General features: G+C 36.4%; 1 protein-coding gene across 2 annotated transcripts in view; it reads right to left on the bottom strand.

Annotated features, from left to right (window-relative positions):
• LOC123710571 (sushi, von Willebrand factor type A, EGF and pentraxin domain-containing protein 1) overlaps nucleotides 1-23852 on the bottom strand; it is a 60511-nt gene that overhangs the window by 1376 nt on the left and 35283 nt on the right. The window contains exons 4-35 of one of the 2 annotated variants that reach the window (XM_045662552.1): nucleotides 20984-21065; nucleotides 20567-20880; nucleotides 19315-20436; nucleotides 19061-19240; nucleotides 18790-18972; nucleotides 18324-18608; nucleotides 17709-17986; nucleotides 16902-17332; nucleotides 16510-16826; nucleotides 16244-16425; nucleotides 15279-16164; nucleotides 14703-15196; nucleotides 14408-14621; nucleotides 13762-14232; nucleotides 12849-13690; nucleotides 11883-12766; nucleotides 11429-11808; nucleotides 11186-11351; nucleotides 10830-11081; nucleotides 10205-10746; nucleotides 9874-10086; nucleotides 9499-9654; nucleotides 8715-8856; nucleotides 8258-8329; nucleotides 7544-7734; nucleotides 7028-7201; nucleotides 6182-6358; nucleotides 5478-5639; nucleotides 4041-4165; nucleotides 2670-2820; nucleotides 862-1060; nucleotides 71-396 (exon numbers count right to left, since the gene is read on the bottom strand). In XM_045662552.1, the coding sequence (XP_045518508.1) occupies nucleotides 71-396; nucleotides 862-1060; nucleotides 2670-2820; nucleotides 4041-4165; nucleotides 5478-5639; nucleotides 6182-6358; nucleotides 7028-7201; nucleotides 7544-7734; nucleotides 8258-8329; nucleotides 8715-8856; nucleotides 9499-9654; nucleotides 9874-10086; nucleotides 10205-10746; nucleotides 10830-11081; nucleotides 11186-11351; nucleotides 11429-11808; nucleotides 11883-12766; nucleotides 12849-13690; nucleotides 13762-14232; nucleotides 14408-14621; nucleotides 14703-15196; nucleotides 15279-16164; nucleotides 16244-16425; nucleotides 16510-16826; nucleotides 16902-17332; nucleotides 17709-17986; nucleotides 18324-18608; nucleotides 18790-18972; nucleotides 19061-19240; nucleotides 19315-20436; nucleotides 20567-20880; nucleotides 20984-21065 (10593 nt within the window). The remainder of the gene's footprint in view (nucleotides 1-70; nucleotides 397-861; nucleotides 1061-2669; nucleotides 2821-4040; nucleotides 4166-5477; nucleotides 5640-6181; nucleotides 6359-7027; nucleotides 7202-7543; nucleotides 7735-8257; nucleotides 8330-8714; nucleotides 8857-9498; nucleotides 9655-9873; nucleotides 10087-10204; nucleotides 10747-10829; nucleotides 11082-11185; nucleotides 11352-11428; nucleotides 11809-11882; nucleotides 12767-12848; nucleotides 13691-13761; nucleotides 14233-14407; nucleotides 14622-14702; nucleotides 15197-15278; nucleotides 16165-16243; nucleotides 16426-16509; nucleotides 16827-16901; nucleotides 17333-17708; nucleotides 17987-18323; nucleotides 18609-18789; nucleotides 18973-19060; nucleotides 19241-19314; nucleotides 20437-20566; nucleotides 20881-20983; nucleotides 21066-23852) is intronic. The other variant, XM_045662554.1, reaches the window with a different exon arrangement.

Raw genomic sequence — 23852 nt, 5'->3', positions numbered from 1 at the left:
AAGCAACTATAAACTAAAGTGTATCGCTGCGAAAGTGTCTATTATGTGCAATGGTGCTCCAAATACTGACCTTTCTTACCAGGGTATGCGTGCCTTTTTAATCTGTCATAGAGATCCTCCTTTGTCCCATAGATGCTGGCATTGGACCGCGCTAGGCTATTCATCTTCCCATTCATCCCGTTGTGTAAGCTCTCTTTCATATAAGTCTCGTTGTAGAAATTGGGCATTTCCCAACCATCTTCTTCGTCATCATAGTAATGTGCGTATGTGGAGTGGTGAGATGGAGCGATTGATTCCGCGTACGGCGTATGCGCACCGTAGTAGAAGTTCACTTGTGAACCGTTTTGGTCAATAGCTGGTGTCAATGTTTTCTTTGGTTCGCGTTTCTTGGACGATCTGCAGGGAGAAGTTCATTTTATACACGTAATATAGATTTTTTTTTGTTTCCTGTAGGAATTGGTTAATAACATTAAAATAACGCGCTGTTATGTTAATGTTATTTTTGTTCTTAGAAGAACTATCACTATTTCATATTTATATAAACAGTTACGAAGCAATCTTTATTAGTAACAAGCGATTTCCCTGAAGCAGGTTTCACCAACAAGAAATTATAGTCAGACAATTAAATGCGGTAAGTATGTAGCAGAAACATACTCCATGAATTATTTGTCAAAAATCAGGGGCTTTAGACAAATTCACATAACGACATCCGACGTACGTCGAATTTGTATGAAATGCCTGTCCAAAAGTGATTTTCTGGTCTGATAATTAACCATATAGCTACAGTCTGTAATATTTAAAAAGTACTTTTCAACCTACGACTGTCAGATCTAATATAGAGTAAATGATAATGAATCTTACCTAACGCAGATCATCCATACAAGTAGCACTAAGAATATGATGAATATAACGCCTCCCGCAACTCCACTAGCAATGTACGCGAACTCACTCTTCTCCCGACAGTGTCTGCCTGTAAAGGAACCAGCGCACCTGCACGACGGTTCGCCTCTTGAATCCTTTACACATTCACCACCGTTGTCACAGAAGTCGATACAAACATCTGAAATTATAAACGCATATTTATATTAAACTGTAATTAGCGACATGACGACATGTTCTGTCGTATTATACAAGAGGCATTTGTGCATTATTAAGCTCTAAAAGCGCTTTTTCAAATTCGTCAAAATACAATCCTTTCAAGCAGACTTTTCAAAATATTTTTTAGATGAGAATTAGAAAAGAAAATTCTAGAATTAACAAAAAAACGTTATATCAGTAGCAGTGCAGAGTTGGCCTAGTGTGCGACTCTCATCCCTGAGTTCGTAGGTTCGATCCCCGGGTGTGCACCAATGCACTTTCTATATATGTGCGAATTTAAAATTCGCACGGTGAAGGAAAACATCGCGAGGAAACCGGCTTGCCTTATACCCAAAAAGTCGACGGCGTGCGACAGGCACAGAAACCTTGTCTATTAGATTATCAAATGATCATGAAACAGATACAGAGAGAAATCTGAGGCCCAGACTTAAAAAGGTGGTAGCGCCATTGTTTTATTTTATTTAAATCGTAGTAGCAAAACGAAATACGTAATACAAACAAAGCATTACATGGTTGAATTTAAAATACTGAAAGCATAGAATAACATTACAGCAAATTTAAATGTTTGTGGAATAAATAATTGAGGTACAAAGGTATTTAGGTTGGAAGGTTCCCGAATGATTATCGCGTGTTGATATGCCAACATGGGTATTTAATTAACTGAAATTCCACCCAAGTTTATGTTTTAGAGTTTCAATACATTTAATAGAATGAAGTACTGAGAGAGTTATAGCTATCTTCAAACCAATTGTAGTTGTATTTGAGTTTGAAAGTTTGGAACTGAAATTCGCTAGACCAGATTTCTAGTTATAATTAATGTGGTTTAAAATAAATGTACTATCAAATAATGTATGTTGTTTAATTATAACGGAGTTTTAAGAGGCCAATATTAAAAGCTGAATTTTCAAAACTTTTGTAAATATTAATTAGCTAGGACGAAATTGGAAACAAATTATGTATTGCTTTTGTTTGGAACTATTTTGATAAAAGTTAAAGGTAAGATTATGTCTATCACGGCGTAAAGTACCATATCTGATGAAAATTCTGTGTATAATAATTTTATATAAATATACTAATCCTAAACGCACACACATATAATAATAAACAACATTATTATTGCACATTCTAGATGTTTTGTCACTAGAATCTGTGCATGATATGTAATTTAATAAATAAATAAACCGTCTCATGTCACACTCAGTCCATTGCTTTTTAAATCATTAACCATTCCAGAGATCCTAATGGAACCATATTAATTTAAATATATTTATTTCTTTATTAAAGATTGCCCACGCTCGGCACACTGTCACATTCGTAGAAGAAAATTGAATACAAGATTTATTGTGACAAGCAATTATAGGCAAACATAACAAACAACAAACAAAATAAAATTATAAAAACTAAAGGAAAATAGATTTCGAAGTGTAGTGCAACTACGAACTAGCTCGTTTATCAGAATGCTCAATCTAGATATCGAAGTTATGGCGAATACGCGTTTTTCTGAAAGGAGAAATGGGTTGATGTGGGGGAGGGGGTGGTATCGAGAAATCTAGAATGTAGTATTTTTTTACCTGTACAAACTTTTCCAGTTCCGTTGAATCCAGGCTTACATTGGCACTTGAACTCATTAGATTCCTGTACGAGCAGGCAATACGCGTTAAGGTCACAGTGCATTTCCGGTCCATTCATGTCACATGGATTTGTGCAATCCGTTAGTGATACCTGTGATGAAAGAAGAAAGTTACTAATAAAAAAGAAAGGATTTGATATAAAAAGATTGAAACGATAATTACAACAGTGTTATATCCAAAAACGAAAACGCGAGTCAGTCTCAGAAGGCTGATTACCTACTTTTCTATTAAAGGAAACATATACGGACATCTTACGCTAATACTCTTTTAATGTTAGGTTCTAGCGCCAATTCAGAATTGCTGACATGTTTTGTGTCACTTAACAAGTCACTTATCAATCTGTGTATCGAGCGATTTTTGTTTTGGTTACCCAGGCATATGAACGTATCTAGGTGTTCCAGGTGAAAACATAAAGTATCAATATAGGGACTGAATAACTCAAATACTTTTTCGCATAATTTCAAAGAATAATATCTTACAGTTTACTGAATATTTGCAGACGTCCCAGATTATTAATCTTTAATCAGCAGGGCATTCGAGTGAATACTCCGTCTTAAGACGATCTTAATGAGAGATCTAGGTAGATATTCTTATTAAAACAGATAATATTGCGTGAGTCGTGCCTGTTCAAGCAGAAACTATTGTAACGTCATCATTGTGCTGTAATTAATAGATATTGTGGAATAAGCTTAAAAACTCAAATAGGGTACAGGTTCGTAGATAAATCGTCCTTATAATAGCCGAAATCAAATAAAAGGCCACGAAACACGTCTCAAGACGCACTTTAGCCTTATCTCAAGACGTTATAATTCGTAAAAATATCGTTGGATCGTGACTTTTGGGGTTAACTTACGGCTAGAATACTTTAATAGACAAATCAACAGACTAGAAAAGCTTAAAAATAAATAAATTATTATTTCGCTTCATACAACATTAAATAAAATATGTAATATGTCTAAAATTGTCAATTATATTACTTTTTTCCCTGAAACCGAGGAATTTGGTCCTGTCTTTAATATATTTTAATGTTATTGGCTCCATAATTTAGTTGGTTAGTTTTTAATTTATACTAAGCACAAATATTTCGATTGGGTAATTTAAAAAAAAAAACAATTTGTGATAATTTTTGTCTGTGCAACGATGGTGAACAGATTTTCTGACCTGAAGAGAAGATCTTCGGCCAGTCTAACGACTGACTGACCTCGAGGCCCCAGTCGAGAAGATGTATATATCCTTAAACGTAATAACTTTGTTTGTGCGTTTCAGGGTACGTCATCTCAGTGATATACGACTGAGAATTTTAATACTTACAGCGCCTGCCTCCTTTGTGCTGGTATTGATTGGACAATCGATACAAGTTGTTTGTTGGGTCTCAGACTGGTAGGTTCCCTTCTTGCAGAGAATACAGGTGTTGAGAGTCACGTTCAGGAATGTACCTGGAAGTGTTTAAAATTAATAACTCTTTGAAGTGAACTTCTACTGCGACTAAAATAGGTTGCGTGAAACGTTCAACGCTCCCGGGGAGGGGGAATAGAAAGACAAAGAAGCTTATTTTCTTCATTAATTTCCCCACTACGAAGTTTCACTTAATCCGCGCGGAGGGACTTCACACACAATTTTTTTTAATATTTTAAAAGCCGTTTGAAAGAGTTTTCAAATATTGTCTATTGTCTTTTAGATTAAAAATTATGTTTTACTTAATCTTCCTAAAGTAGAATTTAGATATAATTTAACTTACATATAGTACAGACAATAATTTGTGCTATCTATTTTATATTAAAATTATAATAGGATTTAGTTTAGTTTACTTTGCTTTTGCAAGAAATAAAAGGCTTTTTATTATATTTTTATAGTATACAATCTATGTTCAATTAACTAATTCTTTAGACAAAGCATGGACTCAAAATAATTCAGACGTAACAATAAATAATTAACCAAACTGAATAAGTGCAAACTGTTTATCCAATTAAAATTTTGGCATCCACTTCTCATTAATTATACACAAACCCGCTTTGTATTTAACTAGCCCTTTAGAATATAATAACTAAAGTACTGAATCATTGATTTATAAAGTTTTCACACGCTGATATTATTTTAACGCTACCAAAAGCTTAATTTTTTTCCGCGTTAGTAATTATATGTTAATTTTAAAGCTGGCAATACAGTTGAGAGCCTTCTGGCATTATGAGAGTTCAGGGGCGACGGTACCACTTATCAAACGAGGCTTCTGCACGTTTGCACGCTGTTACATTAAAAAATGCTTGATTATTTACGTTATTAATATTGTCTTTAATCTATGATTTAGTATGAACGGATTCGATCGAAATCGACAACGATTAACATTATGAATCCTGCTTACATTGCTTTTTGATTTTTCATAGATGGTCTCTTTGTTAGATATAATTTGCGGTAAGATTTTACTTATTAATGTTTGGGACAGCTACTAAGTTATGCAATCAAATTAATCTTTATAAAAAAAGCCTTTTATTTTGATAACTCTTTAAATAACAACTAAAATATATAATGTAGTATATTCAGTCACAACCTATATTTATCTACTTAATAACTACCACGAACGCTTGGTCTTTGACAAAGGCTTCATCTAATGTAAAATAAAATTTGCAATCTTGACGTTCTCTAGCTGTGCGAATCCACATTAGGCCCGCTATGATTTATAAATCCGCTTCGAATTTAGTATTTCGAAAAGTATTGCGTTTAAAATGGAATACACATATTATAAATACTTACCAGGTTTACAGACAGGCAGTGAGCATTGGTCAGGCGAAGCAGCACCAACTTGTGGAGTAGTGGTGCCAGAGGGACAGGAGACACAGGCCGCACCAGCGCCGCTTGCTCTCCAGGTACCGCGAGGACATGGCTCACAACCACCTTCGTTGCTTAGCTGTTCGCCTGGTACATAAATATTTAAGCGATTAGGTAAAAACAACGCACGTCAAATACCTGTTTTTATCTTCGAACATAATAAAGACTTTCATAAGTCGTTTTTGTAACAGAATTTATAAGTGATTATTTTGTGCTTTATTTTGACTGTAAGTTGTAGCACTAACAAATAATACATTAAGATGTATGAAAAAGCCAATAACGTAAAGTAGCTGTAAAGGATGTCTAAAAATTCAATTACAACGTACTTGATACAGAATTTTGAAGCGGTATTTATATTGCATTTTCAATTGAAAAATATTGCAAACATCGATAAAGTTAGAAATGGGAACGCGAAGGTGGAGAATAAATAATACATTCAAACATTTCTTTTGTTTCCTTGGCACGAGTTGACGCCAAGTAAATCTTCAGAATGAAATAAACCCACAAAACGCAAGTTTATTTAAAAATATTAAAAATTGTTTGAGCAAGTGTGATGATTTATGTTTAAATTTTTGAATATTTCTTATACGATAAGTATTTTTTATTAAACAAATTCAAACAAACCCTACCTGAAGGACAATCATCCCGACATTCAGCTGCAGAAACAGCCTCCGTGGCTCTTGTAGTTTGTCCCCTGGGACAAGCGGTACACGCAAAAGCACCCTCTCTGGGCTGGTACGAGCCGTGACCGCAAGGCCTGCATAATTCTGCCTCAGCGTCGTAGTATTTCCCGGCAGCGCACCTCTCTACAAACGGGAAATTTAACACTTGTAATTACGAAACCGAATAGTGTTTCTTGTTGGGGGATTGTTTTAACCAGCTGTGTTTTGGAAGGTCAACGTTAAATTTCGCTGCGCAAAAGATATATATGAACTAGACGATACAAAATAATAAAGAACACATTGTCTGCCATTTCAGAGTAAACAGAGAACGAAACAAACGAAAAAAATCTATGAAAATTATAAAGAGAAGAACGACACTCTATTTTTTAGTATTGCAGATGAACGACCCGTTTATATATCTATATTATCACAACATCAACACTGTAACAAGTTAAATAAAAGTACTGAATGAGCATCGAAGCAAAGGATTGCTTTAAGTCGCCACAAACAAGGCAGAATAAAAAAGACAGTATTTCTTTTAAAAGATTTTGTTCTGTAATCAAAACAACCACGTGAGATTTGTTATTATCGATTGAGTAATCATCATATATCATCGTCACGCAATAAAACCAAATGTAATACAATTTTTCTATAGAATATATTCTATTTGGAGCGGCCGTATGGGTGTCTTTGATCCTTTGGACGGCTTTGATATGGGATGTAAGTTGTTTAGACACGTTAGTCCCGTCTTTCCTCCCTGGGACAAGCACAGAGCAGGCGCAAAATAATAAACGACTTCAATACAATTCTTACCTTTACAATCTGCGGCACTTCTTGCTCCAGTTGCTTGAGTGACGCCTGGTTGGCCAGCGATCGAAGGACACGAGGTACATTGCAGCTGCCCTGCTTCTGATTGATAAGTTCCAGAAGGACAAGGCTGACACGTGTCACTTGCTGCGTCCAGGTATGTTCCCACGGCGCACGCGACTGTGAACCAATTGTATGTCTAAATATTTAACTCTTAATATTTAATCACAAAGAGGATCAGCAAAACCTAGCTGTCCAATTGTTTTCAGAGGAATGTATAAAAATAAGGACGTAAAAGTAGTCAAAATAAGATAAAAAAATATTATATATGTTTCCGTTTCTCATTTGTTTATAGGTAGTCGTGGTTCATTGAACCAAATTCCTGGATCCACATCCACCTTGAAGCCACCTTCATTAACATTCCAACACAGGAAGCACATTTACTAATTGACCATTTGTCTAACAGTAAAAATATAAAATATAAATTCTAAGAATTTTTTTTGTGTTGAATGATGAACTTACCACAATCGGGAGCCGTAACAACTTGTCCCATCGGACACGCGTAGTCGGATTCCAATTTCAAACTGGCCGGGTCAGGCACTGTATTGGGTAATATACTTCGAACGTCAAACTGTTCGTCCTCCAGAATCAATTTCTCCAATAGTTTTTTAACCGTCGATCTTTCGTTGTTACCGTTGTGGATAACCGGGTCGCTGCAAGTGGAATATACGTGTCTAAGTAACCTGTTAACTCGCTTGAATATATTCAATTAAGCTTTCACACAGGTTGGTTTAACAGCTAGTTGAAAATATTAACTTATTTAATAAAATTGTAACTCTTGAATCCCAGACACACAATACCATATTGTCTTATCATAAGTACGTATATATATTGTGTGTACCGGTGATAATTAGTTCCCTTAAGTTTTATTGTCTCGTTATAAGCGATTTTTTTTTCTCTATGAACGAGGTTTGACCACGTTTCCTCATAACTTCAATACAATATAATGTAATAGGAGCTATCCTGTATTTGTTGTAAATAGTTAAAAAATAATTACACAAAGGGTTTTTTAAAGTTTCCCAGATTTTACACATGTATTGTTTATAATGAATAAACAGATTTTTATTTATTTATCTTATCCTGTATTGACTTCATCTTGAAAATGGACTAGCTATTTCCTCAACCTATGGATTTAATCAACATAGTAAGTGCGGAGTGCATAAATGTGCAACTTACTTTATGGCCGGGAACGAGATCTCGATGCTATACGTGTCCCCAGCTTGCCGTCCCTCTCGGTTGCTTCGAGTCCTATGTGCCACAGAATACATGCAAAAGTGAATCAGAGACATGCTTAGATCACGACTAAGACAGTAAAAGTTGTACGAGTGAGGAATGTGCACTCAATCGATTTACTGATAAAGGATTTCTTCGATCCTTCGATAGTTTGTTCTACTACAAGTCACGATTTGTTTTCACTTCCTGATGATGAATTTAAAGTAAATCCTGTATTAGTACATCAATTATATACAAGTGCGATCCATGCTCAAGCAGCAGGATTTTAAAGAAATGATGAAGTTCCTATTCTACCATTAAATATATGAATATCATTCTACTTGTTTCTACCCGCACACCACTACAACTCCCCATTTTTAATTCTAGGTAGTGGTAATTTTAACTATAATATAAAACTCACTCTTCAACTGGGATGATGGCATCGAGAACGTAAGTATCTTCAGCTTTGACTGACGGTTGAGTGGATATCTGTCGAGTTTGTCGCACATTCCCACGGTGATCACATTTCACGTTGATATCTAATTCTTTGCATTCCCGTGTTCCTGTAAATGCGTACATTGAAAGAGTTCAATAAGATATTTCCCTAAAATGTCAGGCAATGGTAAGTCACAACTACACTAGACTAGATAGGTTGATAGACAGGGTTGATGTAGGCTGAAGTTAGGCCCGACAGCGGGTATTGTCCCTGGAGAGGACTTAAGCTTTTCAAATAATCTAATAAGTAAAACGTGTAATAAAAAAAATAGTAAATAGCTTCATAACGTCTGAAACTAAATTTGATAAACGGCTCAACTGGGCTTGGGGGTTGAAGTGCACAGGCGCTAATTAAATATTTAAGTTGGCGCCTGGTTCCTAGCTCAACGAATTAGTATCGCAATACCGCGAGGAAATGCTGCCGGCATTAAAGGTACACAGGGTCCCAATTTTTTAAATTTTCCATTTATCAATTTTTAATACTTATTTTTTTACTATGTAGGTTAAGAATATTGCTAAACCTGTATATTTGTTTGGGAATGTGAATAAATGATTCCATTAAAAAAAAAGAAATAATAATAATAATGTTTTGTGTAGCCTTGCAGCCTTGTGTAGACTAGGCCAACTAAACGGGTACAAAATAGTTTGTCAAACTGAGAATTAGCCGATATGTAAGCTTAAAAGACGTTTGTTTTTAAATAAATACGTACCATCTACTGCATAAGAACAGAAGTTCCAGTCCCTGTTGAGTTGGTTAATGGCACTGCGCACCTTTTGTCTGAGTACTCCCTGTCCTGCGTCGTTACACAGGACCGAACTTGGGAAAAGCATCGAAATCTTGAAGACACGTTGCGCGGGCGTGGCAGCTAAAGTATTTCAATCGTAGATTAGTGATTACATAATGTATAACGTGTATAAATGCTTTAGCATTATAATCTTTTTCTACACTTCTGTTTTCTAAGAAATTCCATACGTTTTATTTAATTACACAAATCCGCATTATGCATAAAAAAAAAAAATATTAAAGTATTTTTATATTCTGACCAGTTATAAAACATGCAAATACTTTGTTATTAATTACTTACGAGAACATGCTGGGTATACGAGCGGAAGTGATGGGTCATTAGTGGGTCGCCAGAAACCTTCAGCGCCACACGTATAGAACGGTGGCACGGGTTGTGAGAATTTGAGTCCCTCACGACACGCTATGTCGCACACCTTGAACTGCCCACCAGCGCCCCAATCACGGCAAGACTGGTAACCACCCAAAGGATCCGGGAGAGGAGGACAGAATTCCGCTGCAAAAATCATTAACATTCAGTTATAAAATCATAGTGAAAACACACTCACAGAATAATGCCGAGATTTTATTTGTTTCCTTTTATTCAAATTAAACACTAATCTTAAAATACTTACATAAAACAGTTACTTTGAATGTGCAAGTAGCGGCATTACCAGCGGCGTCGTACGCAATGTATGCGATATCGTAGGATCCCCATGCCAAATTATGTCCTGGTTTATGTCCTGACTTTTCAACGACTTTCACTACTCCTATATTGTCACTGAACACGGGCGTATCCCAATTAACTAACGTAGATCCATTCTTTGCAATGACCCATAAATCTCCCGGACAGCGATCAGCTCTGGGAGGTTCTTTGTCTACTTGCAGTTGTTGACATTTTGCCCCACCAAAACCGTTTGGACATACCCTCTGACCACAATGAGATGGAACTATTCTTTCAACTCCTCCCACTATATCATCATATCCAGCCCATGTCAGAACCAAATTACTGTATAGAACGGGTTCCGATCTGCAATCACGGACTTGTTTTTGTACTTCATTTGTTACATCAAGTGCTCGGTTCCAGATTTGTACTTTAGTTAGGTATCCTTGGAAGCCAGATTCGGTGTATGCTTTCGGGTTGTCCGATTGAGGTTTTCCTAGAGTCACCCACATGCTGAAAGAACAAAAAATGATTATGTATACAATAACATGTGTTTAAATTGGGTATGTTTTTATATTATGAAAATAAAAACTTACTATTGAGGCAAATTTCGTCCGCTACCATATCCTTCAAATTTACTAGCGATTAATCCTTCTGTGATGAGTGTTAATTCTCCACCATTATTTCCATCCCATACTAAGGCAACATGGTGCCATTGGCCGTCATTTACTGTTGCGAATTCACCAAAACTGAGATACACATCTTGTAACTCTGGGAATATCGATACTTGGACACCGCTTGAGTGTATTTGAATGATTGTTCGTCTGTTGAGAGCAATGTGTGAGTTACTGAAAAAAAAAAAACAAAATTTAGAATACGAATTCAAAGGACATTTTTAGTGTCTGAAATATATGTAATCTTTTTTCGTAATTGTAATTATCAGTTGCACTACCTCACTCCGTAAGCGCTGAAGAAGATTCCACCTTCATCTTGCTGTGTATATTGAACCCACATAGCTATAGTCAGACTGTCAGCTGATGCCGTGTCTATTGGTACTACTTGCGCTGCACTCGAACGTAAAGGATCGCTGAAGTACATATCATAGTCTACGCTTATGGCTGAAAATATATGTATAATTAATTTTTCTCATAAAAAATCAAAAATTTTACTCCAGTTTAATGAGATGTATTCTTACTTTTTCTGCAATCATCTCCCGTTACATTAAATGGACACTGACAGTAAAAACGTCCTGGCAAATCGATACATGTCGCCGAAGGTGGGCATGAATTTTCTTTACAGTCAATGATATCTTCGTCACAATTTTTTCCTGTAAATCCTGGTGTGCACGTACAGGAATAGCCTTCACCCTCATCAACGCACGTCGCTCCGTTCTGACATAACCCAGCCTCGCAAGCGTCATACTCATATTGACATCCAACGCCTGTGTAATCTTGGGAGCATGTACAGTTTAATCCTGAACCGAAATCTTGACATTTGCCACCATGCATACATGGGCTTCCAATGCAGCGCTCTGGAGCAGTCTCACATTGTTTTCCATCAGTTCCACTGGGGCAACTAAAAATAAAACACAATCGTAAGATAGGGTGTTGATATGCATAAAATATCTGTTTATGGATGTAATTACTTACACACAGAAGAAGTCCTGGAATAAATCAATACATTTAGCATTATTTTGACAAGGTAGATTGACACAAGTTCCTATATCCTTTTCACAACGTTTTCCGGTCCAACCCGAAGGACAGACACATTTGTAGTCTCCGACGTCATCTTTGCATGATCCGCCATTAAAGCATGGATTTGACTCACAGTCATCAACGTTTATTTCACACATTTCTCCAGTAAATCCTTCACGACATTGGCACTTATATTTATTATCGAGATCAACGCACTTCTCCGTTCCAATCGGGCTGCACGGCTCAGTTAAGCATTCATCAATTTCACTCTCACATTGCAGTCCTATGAATCCTGGTCGGCATTTACATATGAATCCGTCTAATTGATCCACACAAGTTGCACCGTTTTGGCAAGGATCAGATGCACAGTCATCGATTGTATGTTGACAACGTTTTCCAGTATATCCAGCTTCACAACTGCACGTAAAGTCATCTATTCCATCAACACATCGACCGCCGTTCTCACATGGAGATATAACACATTCGTTTATGTTAATATCACATGAAGGTCCCGTCCAGCCTGGATCGCAAACGCATTTATGAATGAAGAGTTTGTCGACGCAGACTCCGTGCTTACATGGTTCATTAGAACATAAGTCGATCTTTTTATGACAGCGTTTTCCTGTAAATCCTGGTGGGCAGAAGCAACTAAAATCATTCACTAAATCTGTACAAGGAGCTCCTAGAAGGCAAGGTTTTTCTAAACAATCGTCTGTGTTGATTTCACAAAGCTGTCCTTCCCACCCAGGAAGGCATTCGCATTTGTATCTGCCTTGTTGCAACGCGGTACACGAAGCACCATTCTTGCAAGGGTTTCCATTTGAGGAACAAGGATCGATCTGTAAATAAAAAAATGTTTAATTAATTCATTTTATCATGATCACATATATTGCAGTTTAGGTTGTATAAGGGAAAACATACTGTGATATCACAATCAATTCCAGTGTAGCCGGATCGGCATAGACATGTAAAGTTATTGTATCCCGGTTCGTCCTTGCACATAGCACGTTCTGGACAAGTATCATTTCTGCAGTCAGATCTTTCCTCTTGACAATTAATTCCGCCATATCCAGTTGGACAAGAGCATCTATATCCTTGCGGTAAGTCAATACAAGTTCCACCATTGTAACAAGGTTGACTAGCACATTCATCAATGTCTACTTCACATCTACGTCCCGAAAATCCAGCTGGACAGTAACATTGTACACCATGACCTTTAGGTACACACAAACCACCATGTTGACAAGCGCTGTTCGAACACTCAACAGGTATACATTCTTCTAAACCTGTTCCGCCAGTTCCTACAGTTTTCATGTTTGTTGGACATTCCATACAAAGTGATTGTCCTATTAAGTTCTGGTAGAAATTTCTTGGGCATTGAGAGCATGGTGCTAAACCAGTTGGCGAATAAGTTCCTGGGGCACATTTAGCTCTGCATTTATCTCTACCAGATGCAGCTGGTTGGTAGGTATATGTGTTCACAGGACAAGCTTGGCAGTCTTTAAAACCTCCTAGAGGAGGTTCGGGTGTGTAGCTGTTTCTTGGACATTCCAAACAAGGAACTAGTCCCGTCGGTGAATATGTACCGTATCCACAAACAGGTACACAATCTGATAGATCTTTCGAGCCTTCTTCTCTGGTGAACGTACCTTGAGGACATTTAAGACATGACCCTTGTCGTGCTTGATTTTGGAAGAATCCTCGAGGACACATTGTACAACTCTTTTGCTTCTCTCCAGCAAACGTACCAGCTGGACAGTGCACTGAAATGAACAACAAACTATAAGACATGCTATATTACAATAAAAACGAATTCATATGTAAAACAACTTACAGCATCGTGGAACATCATTCGTGTCCATGTTTAGTACCTCTCCAACACTACAAGTAAATCCTCTCGATATTGAACTTCTAATGGCTCGGAGTGGGGGACATTGGTTGCCAATAGATGAAACATTTAGGACAGGTTCTATAAGAGCACTTGCGTATGGGACCGATAAATCGAATATGAGATTTAGTGTTGATCCACAAAGGTCATAGAGCTGCGTTTGTCTTATAGCTGGTATGATGGCTAAAACGAAATCCATTTTCACAACATTCTCATCCAAAAGACTAGGCATGGCTTTGATAAACGTTACGTTTATATTGACGTTAACTGCGGAACAGCGCTGCGACAATCTCTCATTAAGGATGTTATCATATTGAGCTAGAAGGTCTTTGTATTGTGGTAAGCATGCATTTGATACTGCTCCAAGTGCCCTGTATTGTACACTAGCAACAACGTGATATGCAGCTTGTTGAGTATCTAAAACAGATATTTTAATATTATAACTAAACCGGTTAATGACTAAAGTGTATGCCCACACTACATTCAATATATTTTCCAGTACATATATTTTATTAATATTATTTAGTATTTCACAAATTTATGAGGAACTTAGTTCGGTACATAAAGGCAATAAAGTTATAAATTTACTTACTTTCTGAAACACAATCTGGTACTACAGCGGTAGGCGTCCATTGCCTTTTTGTTTCGCAAACGAATGTCTTAACTGGTTCGCCATCGGTAAATCTAAAGCCCGGACTGCACGTTGCGATGCATTGAATTCCTCTATCACCAGGAAGACAGTTAAGAGCGCCATTTGTTGGTGGCATTAACTCCCAATCAACACATGGTGTAGCTTGAACCGACACCTGTAAAATAATATAACCATTTAGTATCTCAGGATTAGTGCAATACTACATCAGAAATCAATAATAATAAACAGTCCTTACTTGGAAGTAACATTGTGCTTTATTTCCGTATTTATCGGTAGCAACGACGGTAACATTTTCATAACCACGTATGGGTATAACGGCTCTGTCCGGAATAAACTTTAGGGAAACTTCTCCAGAGGCATCAGTTGCATTAATTCGTTTTCTGGTTTCGTTAAAGTTAACTGCGTAGCTGTCTTGTTTGTCAACAAGTTCGATGACGTACGATTGTGGACAACTTAGTTTTGGTGGTGTATAGTCAGGTACAGTGATATTTACTTCGCATATAGCGACGTTTCCATCAAAGTCAAATGCGACGTATCTGACGACCATATTATGGAAAACTTGAATTGGTGTTTTAAAATGTTGAGGAGTGACTTCTAATCTCGCTATTGCACCAGTGTTATCTATGGCAGTCGGTTCAGTAAAGTTTACAGGAAGAAGACCACCGTTGACATCTGTTTGCACTACAATTGGATGTTGCGGGCAGTTTTGGAACACTGGAGGCTCGTTATCTGTAAAAAATGGTAATTATTTGTCAAGATTTATATTGTAGAAAAGGGTGTCATTCTAAAAAGGTATTTAATTATAACTTACCGACGCAAGGTGAATAACCGTAATCGTAACCCAATAAAGGTTCCACAGCTGCTTCTTCACAACCCATTAATTCAAACTTCAAGCAAGCATTGTCCATAAAGCTCACTATACCCAAAATGACAAAACGAGCTTGCACGTATTTAGGAAGAGTGATCATAGCCAATTCACCATAGTTTCCGGGATCTCTCATAGTCAAATTAAAGTTCGGGAAATACACAACGTAGTTTTCGTTTTCTGCTTGTTTGTAGAAGAACCTTATTTCAGTTGGTCGGCCTACGATATCTGATGTGACTACACCTTTGACCAATATCGCTTTCACTCTGTACACTTTACCCAAATCGACACTAACGTAGGTGAAAGCTTCTTGTTTACCACACCAACCAGTAACGGAGTTGAGCCTTATATTTTTCGCTTCATAATTAGGCCTTTCAGATGTAGCGTTAATGGCTGAATCCGGGATCCTTCCCGAGGCCAGGCCGAGGGGTTTAATTATTTTACATTCCGGTTCTCGTATACACGTTATTGGTCTTGGGTTAATTAAAATATATCCAGGTTTTGAGCATCCAAATAAAACTTCTGATCCTTGTTCATAGCTTTTAGCCACTTGGAATCCATCGGCCGGTCTGCCAGGATCCTCACAAACGGGTCCCTCACACCTTAAGTCTCCAAAGTCCCAAACTCCATTAGCTTGACACCTCACTACATTGTCGTGTTTGCTGGTTTGTCCAGCAAGTTTGAAGGTATTCTGACAGCCAAAGAAGAACGAACTCTGGTAACGTGTATCTAAATATTGTCCATATTCAGCACCAGGTGTAGGCATTGGTACGCCACAGTCTATACGAGGACATTGAGGTTGTGCCCCCGATAACCAGTAATCGGGAAGTCCCTGAAACGACAAAAACCATAATTATTTTTATCTAGTGGCTACAATAATGCTTTGCTATGAAATATGACAATTAATGTACCGGTTTCGGATCGTAGACACACTGTCTAAATGACGAGGTAACTGTGTTTCTTAAGTGACGGCCAGGAGATGTACACGTTATCGTTACATTATCTCTGTAAGGTACTAAAACACTTTCTTGATCATTTCTGATTACTTCAAGTCCATCATTCTTATCGCCAGACAGTGTTACACAACGAGCATCTGAAATTATAAAATATGTGTTATGTATAAGGATCTAGCTACTAAAGACTTATTACAGGACTTTTACTATTATAAGATTCTTACATTGGCATTCTGGAGTAGTTCCATTCCAAGTACCACTGGAAGTACAAAGAAGCGAAGAGAAGCCAGACATAACATATCCAAAATCACATTGGAATTCAACAATGTCGCCAAAGTGATATGAACTCTTTGTAGATAATAAAAGCCCGTTTTCGGGAGCCGCTAAAGGTGGACACATAACAGGAACACAGGACTTATTTCTTTGATAAGTGTCACCATCCCTTTCTCCAGTTTCCGATTTCTCAATAGCAAAGCCAGCAGTGCCGTTGGAAGAGTAAAGTTCGTATCCAATATTACAGTTACATGAGAAGTTGCCTGGTCTGTAAAAATATCAATATTTATTAGTTAGTACATAACTTTTATTTAATTAGACAGATAATGTTATTAGAACTTACGTGTTTATACATTTTTGATCACAACCTCCATTATTTTCATTACACTCATTTATATCTGAACAATCAAGTCGAGCGCATCCCATAATTTCTAATTTAAGACAAGGTGCTCCTACGTAATCTTGAACTCTGAACCGTACATATTGAGCTTCGATCGGCATTGGTAAGTTCAGAACCGAGAGCGTGGGTTCTAAAATTCTAAACTCAACAGCTGTTCCATCTGGATTTGTATAATCTTTGAAAACATCGGTCAAATTATTGCTGTACTGTATTCTAATTGCAGATGTAAATGCTATGTTGGCGTCAGCTCTCATAACGCTCATTGTACGGAAGCCCCTGACTATTGTTGGTGCTCGTAAGTCAATGAGTATCCAGTTTGCCCCCGCTTCTAGGTTATTACCGCACCAACCACCTCCATTGTTCAATCGAATCATCTGAAATAAATTTTGTGAAATTTTAATTTGTAAGATTCCTTATTGCATTCATTATCTAGATATTTTTTGTACAACTAAAAAAATTATGTATTCTTTTTTTTGGCCCAAAAACAATTATTGTTGCTATAAGCAGAACTTCAGGGTTAAACGAAGTCGAGAAGTTTAAGTTAAATTTATTCCACTTAATATAATTATTTAGTAATCCGTTATAATTCACACTTACACTACAAGTATTCTATCCGTTATTATTTTGATTTAAAATAAATTTTATTACAGTTAAGTTAGCTGTAAGATTTTCTGTCATTATGTCAACCTTAAATAAAAGTTCACCCTTAAGGTAATCGTAAAATTTAAATTAAAATAAAATGTCGCATACCCCTTTGTAATATCCTTCTTCTGGTGTAGAGGTCGTAATGGATTCGTCTGGTATAGCACCATTAATTAAACCTAGATCACCAACCGGTCTGCAGTCTAAGCTGGGTGAGAAACCTGGCTTGCATGGACAGTAGAAACCACCTTGAGTATTTTTACATTCAGTAGAAGCCGAGTCGCATTGACTACTGAAGCATTCATTTATATCTTCACAAGTTGGGGCAGCATTGAATTGTTGATTTGCTCCGCAGCGTAGTACACTTGGACCATTAAGTTTATAGCCTGAAAATCATCAAGTACAATATGTCTATTATTCTCATAAGTATTATGAAAAACTTCACATAAGTCGTGTTTATATAAAGACTTTATATTAAGTCTAAATAAAAAATAATAACTTGAAATTTTTGTTTAAGCTGTCGTGGAATATGCTTAACAGGAGCATTCTGGTTCACCAGCATCATGAGCACCTTTTATATATTACATCTTTGGGTATATCTTTATTATAATTGTTTTCTTGTTATATATATTTATGTGTGCTTAGTTACTTAGTAGGACTACGAAAAAAATAAATAAATCGAAATATTTTCAATCTATATTAAATAGTTAAAATCATTACTACCTTTGAAACATTGTACTCGAGCCTCATCTCCAAACATGTAAATTCGGCTTTGATCTACAATAAGTCCGTTTGCAATTTCTGGGAATTTAGAGCACAGAGCTTTGGAACATGTTGGAACATCTCCTGACCAGGTGCCATTGCTCATGCAAAGAAGAACTGGTTGACCAGATCTAACGTAGCCTGGTTCACATTCGTACCGTACAATTGTACCGTAGCTGCGTCCACCGCCGTTTAAAATTGTGACATTGGCATGCGGAACCTCAGGTAGAACCGAGCATTGTGACGCTAGAAATATAAAAAAAAAATATCAGAAGCTTAAGACTCAAATATTTTAAAATCAAACACTATGAATTGTTTTATTTAGTTTTATATGACTTTTATGTTTCCCAGTAATGAAAATGAACAAAACTAACACAAGGACTTGGAGTTTTGCCGTAAACATATTACGAAGGAATTTAATAATTACCTAAACATGTTGGTGTTCTTTCCCACCGACCGTCCGATAAACAGGAAATTCTTTCGATCGGTTGTCCGGTTGGGAAAGCGAATCCTGCATAGCATTGATATGTAGCCACGCCGCGGTAAGTTACGTTTGTTGAGCCTATTGAAAATCCATTATCTATCTGCGGAACAGGACCACAGTAGACCTCTGAAAAAGAAGAATTAAATTTGTCAGTAAGTTTCCAACTCAAAAATATTGTAATTTGTATTACAAGTTTGTTAATGTTTTATTTTACCTTGACAGCTTGGGATATAGGTTGTTGACCAATTGCCGCCAGCTAAACATTGAGTTGTGATACGTGATTTTCCCGTAGCAAACTCTTGGCCAATTGGACAAGAAAACGTAATTGTGGTACCAAATGATGTATCTCTGTTAGATGCTAATGCGCCAATTCCGGATTTTAAAGGCGGACAATCTGAAACGAATAAAACATTTAAAATATCGGTCGTTTAAATTTATGTACATGTGAAAAGTAATAGTGATCCATACCAGCAGAAAACGTAGCCTTCCAGCCAGCACTGTTATGTAGTGCATCAGATACAAATCTTACCAACATTTCTCCACTTGAAGCCGTTAAAGTTATTCGTGGTTTGACAGTAAATCCATTATCCGAATGTAATCTTAGGCCACTCGTACTTGATCCATCAAACACTTGAACGACGTCAGAGGGATGAATAACGAATTCATCAAACTTCAGTGAAAGCGGACCTCCATTGGGGTTTTTAATTCTGTACATACATTCTTGGTTGTTTGGATAGTTACTTAGACCATAAGCTGGCGACGTGAATGTACCGTTGGAGGCAATGATATTAACCCTGCAACCTTGGGAGTACCTCATATTAAAACCTTTTCTTGAATCACCAAGGCTTGTGCGGAAATACATGTACAAGTGGTTTGTTGTTGATATAACAACTTTTTCGTTTTCATCTCCCGGTCCCGTGAGACGAGCAAGAACTGGGCTAGATGGTAAATTACCATCTTTAATTACAATGTAGTCTCTGTTCATTTCTAAATCCAAGTCTTCTATTTCTAATGAGACTATTCTGCCCGGCTGCGATTCAATAATATACATACACTCTAAACCTCCAGGGTAATTGTTTGGATATCCAGGTGACGTCAAAACTTGACCTTGTGGTGTTGCTCGTAAAAGGCCTCCACAGTTAGACGATTCAGTTTTCCAAGACGCTCTAAAACCCTTTCTTTCCACGGAACCGTCAGAGCTAAATTTAATAATCATGAAGTTAGAAGCCGACACATATAGTTTAGTCGCTAAATCTTGCTTGCCTGATAGAGTAGCAAGGTTAACAGATTTATCTTCGGTGCGACCGCCTACTAAGATTTGAACAGTATCAAAAGACTTTTCAGTTTCAAAATCTTGGAACTGCAATACGATATTTTGACCTTGGGGGCCCTCGAGTGTCCATTTGCACTCACTAAAAGCTGGATACTTGTGAGGGTAATTAGGACTCTCTACCACATCTCCACTACTTGCCATATAGAAGTGGCATTCCGAAGAACAATCCATTTCATCAGATGCATCGCCACAATCATCTTGCTTATCACACTTAAATGCTGCATTGATACATTTTCCGTTCGAGCAATGGAATGTTCCTGAAAAAGAGAGAAGATACGTTAAAACAGCAAAACTTAAGCTAGAAAGTTTATAAAATAAATTTGAATCTTTAGAAGGCAATCATAGATCATAACAATTATAATAATCATTAAACTCAATTATATTCACCTTCGGGGCATGCGTTAGCTTTACACATAAAAGGCAAAAGAGTTTCACAAGTCGTCAGTTCCCATGACTGCCTCTCAGTGGTTACATGCACATCTACACATTCTCCGTCTTTAGGATGAGGTTGTTTTAAATCCCAAAATCCTGCGTATTGAGACACTAGGCCCCCAGCCGCTGATTCCAGTGTATTCGTTCGTAGATCGTCGACTGTTGCTAAGCCTAGCCAGTAATGGTTATTGCTAGGACTAGATGGGACCATACTGGCTGTTATATTGTTTTCTGTGTAACTATCTATCACCATAAGTTCGCTGCCATATCTATAAAAAATGCGTAAATTAAAACTTATCTATATGATCAAACTACACTAAACTTATCTTTTAATTATTTTTGGTAAGATACAATTAAATTTCTTATACAAACCTTCGACATAGCTCTGCCGCTTTCTCCCAGGAATGTCTTATATTGAAGAATTTGTAACAATGAAGGCCCTTAAGCTCCCATCCTGGAATAGAAAAGAGTGATAATTAAAACTAAGATTTCTTGTGAATAGCTATAAATATTTATTTTACAATTAGAATTTCTCAGGGGCCTGATTATTTGCATAAAACATTAAAACGTAGTCACAAAAGGTACTCCTGTAATTTGTAATGAGCATTCGGTGAAAGGTAATGTTTACGTGATGTGTGCGTTACATGTTAGCTTAGTAAATTACGTGTAGTAGGTAAATACTTTAGAAGACTTTCTCTGAGGGCGCGACACTCTCTTGTTGTGAAATTGCTGTACAATCAGGGCCTACATCTACCTACCCACATTCAATGAAATTAGGAGTACGAGTAAACTTTCGTGTTGAGTAAATAACTTTTACTCTTTCGATATTGCATGCATCAAACATTTAAATACTCTGAATTTCACATAATTGGAAAGGTCTTTCCGAAGAAACACTAAGGTTCTTCGGAAAGCTTTAAACGCTAACAGGAAAATTTCTAGCTTGCTGCACGTGGGGTAAAAAAGGTACTATAGGTTCTTAATCATATCATCCGATCGACTAAGTTCCAAAGTGCTTCCGTGGGCTGATAAAAAAACAAATAATGACAAATAGAGCGTGTGAGTTGGCCGATGAATGCGAAGACTTCGATGGGTTCACGCTTCACTGCAGCGCGCAACACGATGCAATGTTTGACCTACTTCCATCGGGTGCTATCACGAAATGCAACTGCTTATATTGTTTTCAATAAGCATGTTTTGTTTATTTTACTTATGATGACGCTGACATAATTCGTTCTGGTCTTTCTTAATTGTAAATTCCTTGCTACCATGAGATAAAATGGCATAACTTTCCAAACGGTCACTATAGCATTCCAGGAAAGAATTGAAATATTACAATTTTAACAGTTTTAATATTGAAATTGTGGCTTATAGCGCCAATACAATTTAAACCAATTCCCATGGCCATGGTTGAAAGAGCTCTCAATCTGATATTCGATTTCAAGCGTCATCGACGTGGTTTGAGATTTCACTGCATTTCCTTTTAGTTGCAGAGTCGAGTCCTGAGAGTACAGAGATTGAGTTAGCCTCGGCTGTATAAGGTATTGTGTTAAGGAATGTTCCCCTATTATTCTATACACATCAGCATAGAAATATCTATTCCAGAAATATTATATAGAGGTGTATAAACAAACTTTCATAGAATAATCACAAAATTAAAAATTGGATGCATTGATGTTCATCTATTCGTTAGTATTTTTAAATTGTGTTGTTTCAAGTAAAAGAGTTTTCATAATTATTATATATTATATGTATTATGAAAATTTGTCGATGTTAGTAAATGTTAAAAATTTGGTTTGTGATCGTAATATTTAACTATAACTAGCTAGTTAGTGTATTCATTACATAGCAGGGTGATTATTATTATCTTTTATGTTTACTGAAGTGAGTAAATACAGTGTTTCGAAAGAGGTAGATTTGATATCGTATCGGCACAAAAGCCCTTTCACTAACTTGTCATCAAGGTCTGTTCTGAGATAACTTTGTTATTAGAATGCCTATTAAAATAAGTTTTAAAGATATTTAAGGTATGAAAATATATTACATGAGTACATACTGCGTCTGTTTATCTCATTCTCTCATTCATTTTTGGGTATAATAGTGATCTGTCAGTTTCCTATTAAATAAATACTAGTTTTGCCATTATGATACTGTTCACTCTGCAGGCAAGTGTAAAGGCGCACCCAAAAACTATATTAGAACAGGCGGGACTCAAAAACACAGTATCAGGATCGGAACCGCATGGTTAACTACCTTAACGCCACTAACGAAATTATATATGAAACAATAATCCGAAACTAGTATTCAACAATTTCACCACTTTTCTTAATGATGGTTATTATTACTTGAATATTATAATAAACTAAGAATACAAAACTTCAAAAAAAGCTACTATTTGCGTATATGTATGTGTATGTTATAGTTAACAGTCTCTCAATTACAAATTTTCCAAATGTAAAACTATTACCAAACTAATCTAAATCTGTGGAATAGCCAAAGACGATATTAATCAGAAAACTAGTCCTTCCAAATCTTCAGTTTAGATACAATTTTTTTTTTCATAATTCACAATTCTAGATTTGTTTTAAATCTATAATAAATTAGCTGCGTTTCATAATTAAATCACTAATGAAATTGGATTCCATTGATTGGTAAATAGAACGATAATTGTTAGATGATATTTTAGAATTAACATTTTTTGTAATTTTGGTATCAGCCATTAGATATATTTAATAATTATAATGATTAATCGAAGCAATTTTGTAATTTACGTTATAGGGTAACAACTGTTCTTAGATTGTTTATGTTTGATTTATTTATAGAGCATAAGAAGCGAATTCATTTTTTCATTTAATGGTTTTTATATGTTTGTCGAAATGTTTTCGGTTTTCATTTTTTGTATTAATTGTGTGCCCTTCAGGCCCTTAGTCTTTTCTATACTTTATATTATGTAAAATATTTAACAATAATGAATTTAAAAAATAACCTTATGATTATGTCATGATTTAAGAATGTTTGCCGTACTTGTTGTTTCTATTATTATGCGCCTGAAATTAGTTGGTTAGCAATGAGGCTTCAAAGTCCTCCCAAGATTTTAACACATTAAATGCAGCCACAGAAACATTGCGCCGTAACCGTATGTCGTTTTACTAAGCAAGTGACCCAGATCGTGCTGCTCCGAATATTATATTGCGTATCTGTTAGCATCAGTGGTTAGCGGTCGTTGTAATTTATTTACGGTATA

This window comes from Pieris brassicae, chromosome 6 (genome assembly GCF_905147105.1).
Source record: "Pieris brassicae chromosome 6, ilPieBrab1.1, whole genome shotgun sequence".
In the NCBI taxonomy this organism is placed as follows: Eukaryota; Metazoa; Arthropoda; class Insecta; order Lepidoptera; family Pieridae; genus Pieris; species Pieris brassicae.
This window is presented reverse-complemented; position numbering and strand designations above follow the sequence as displayed.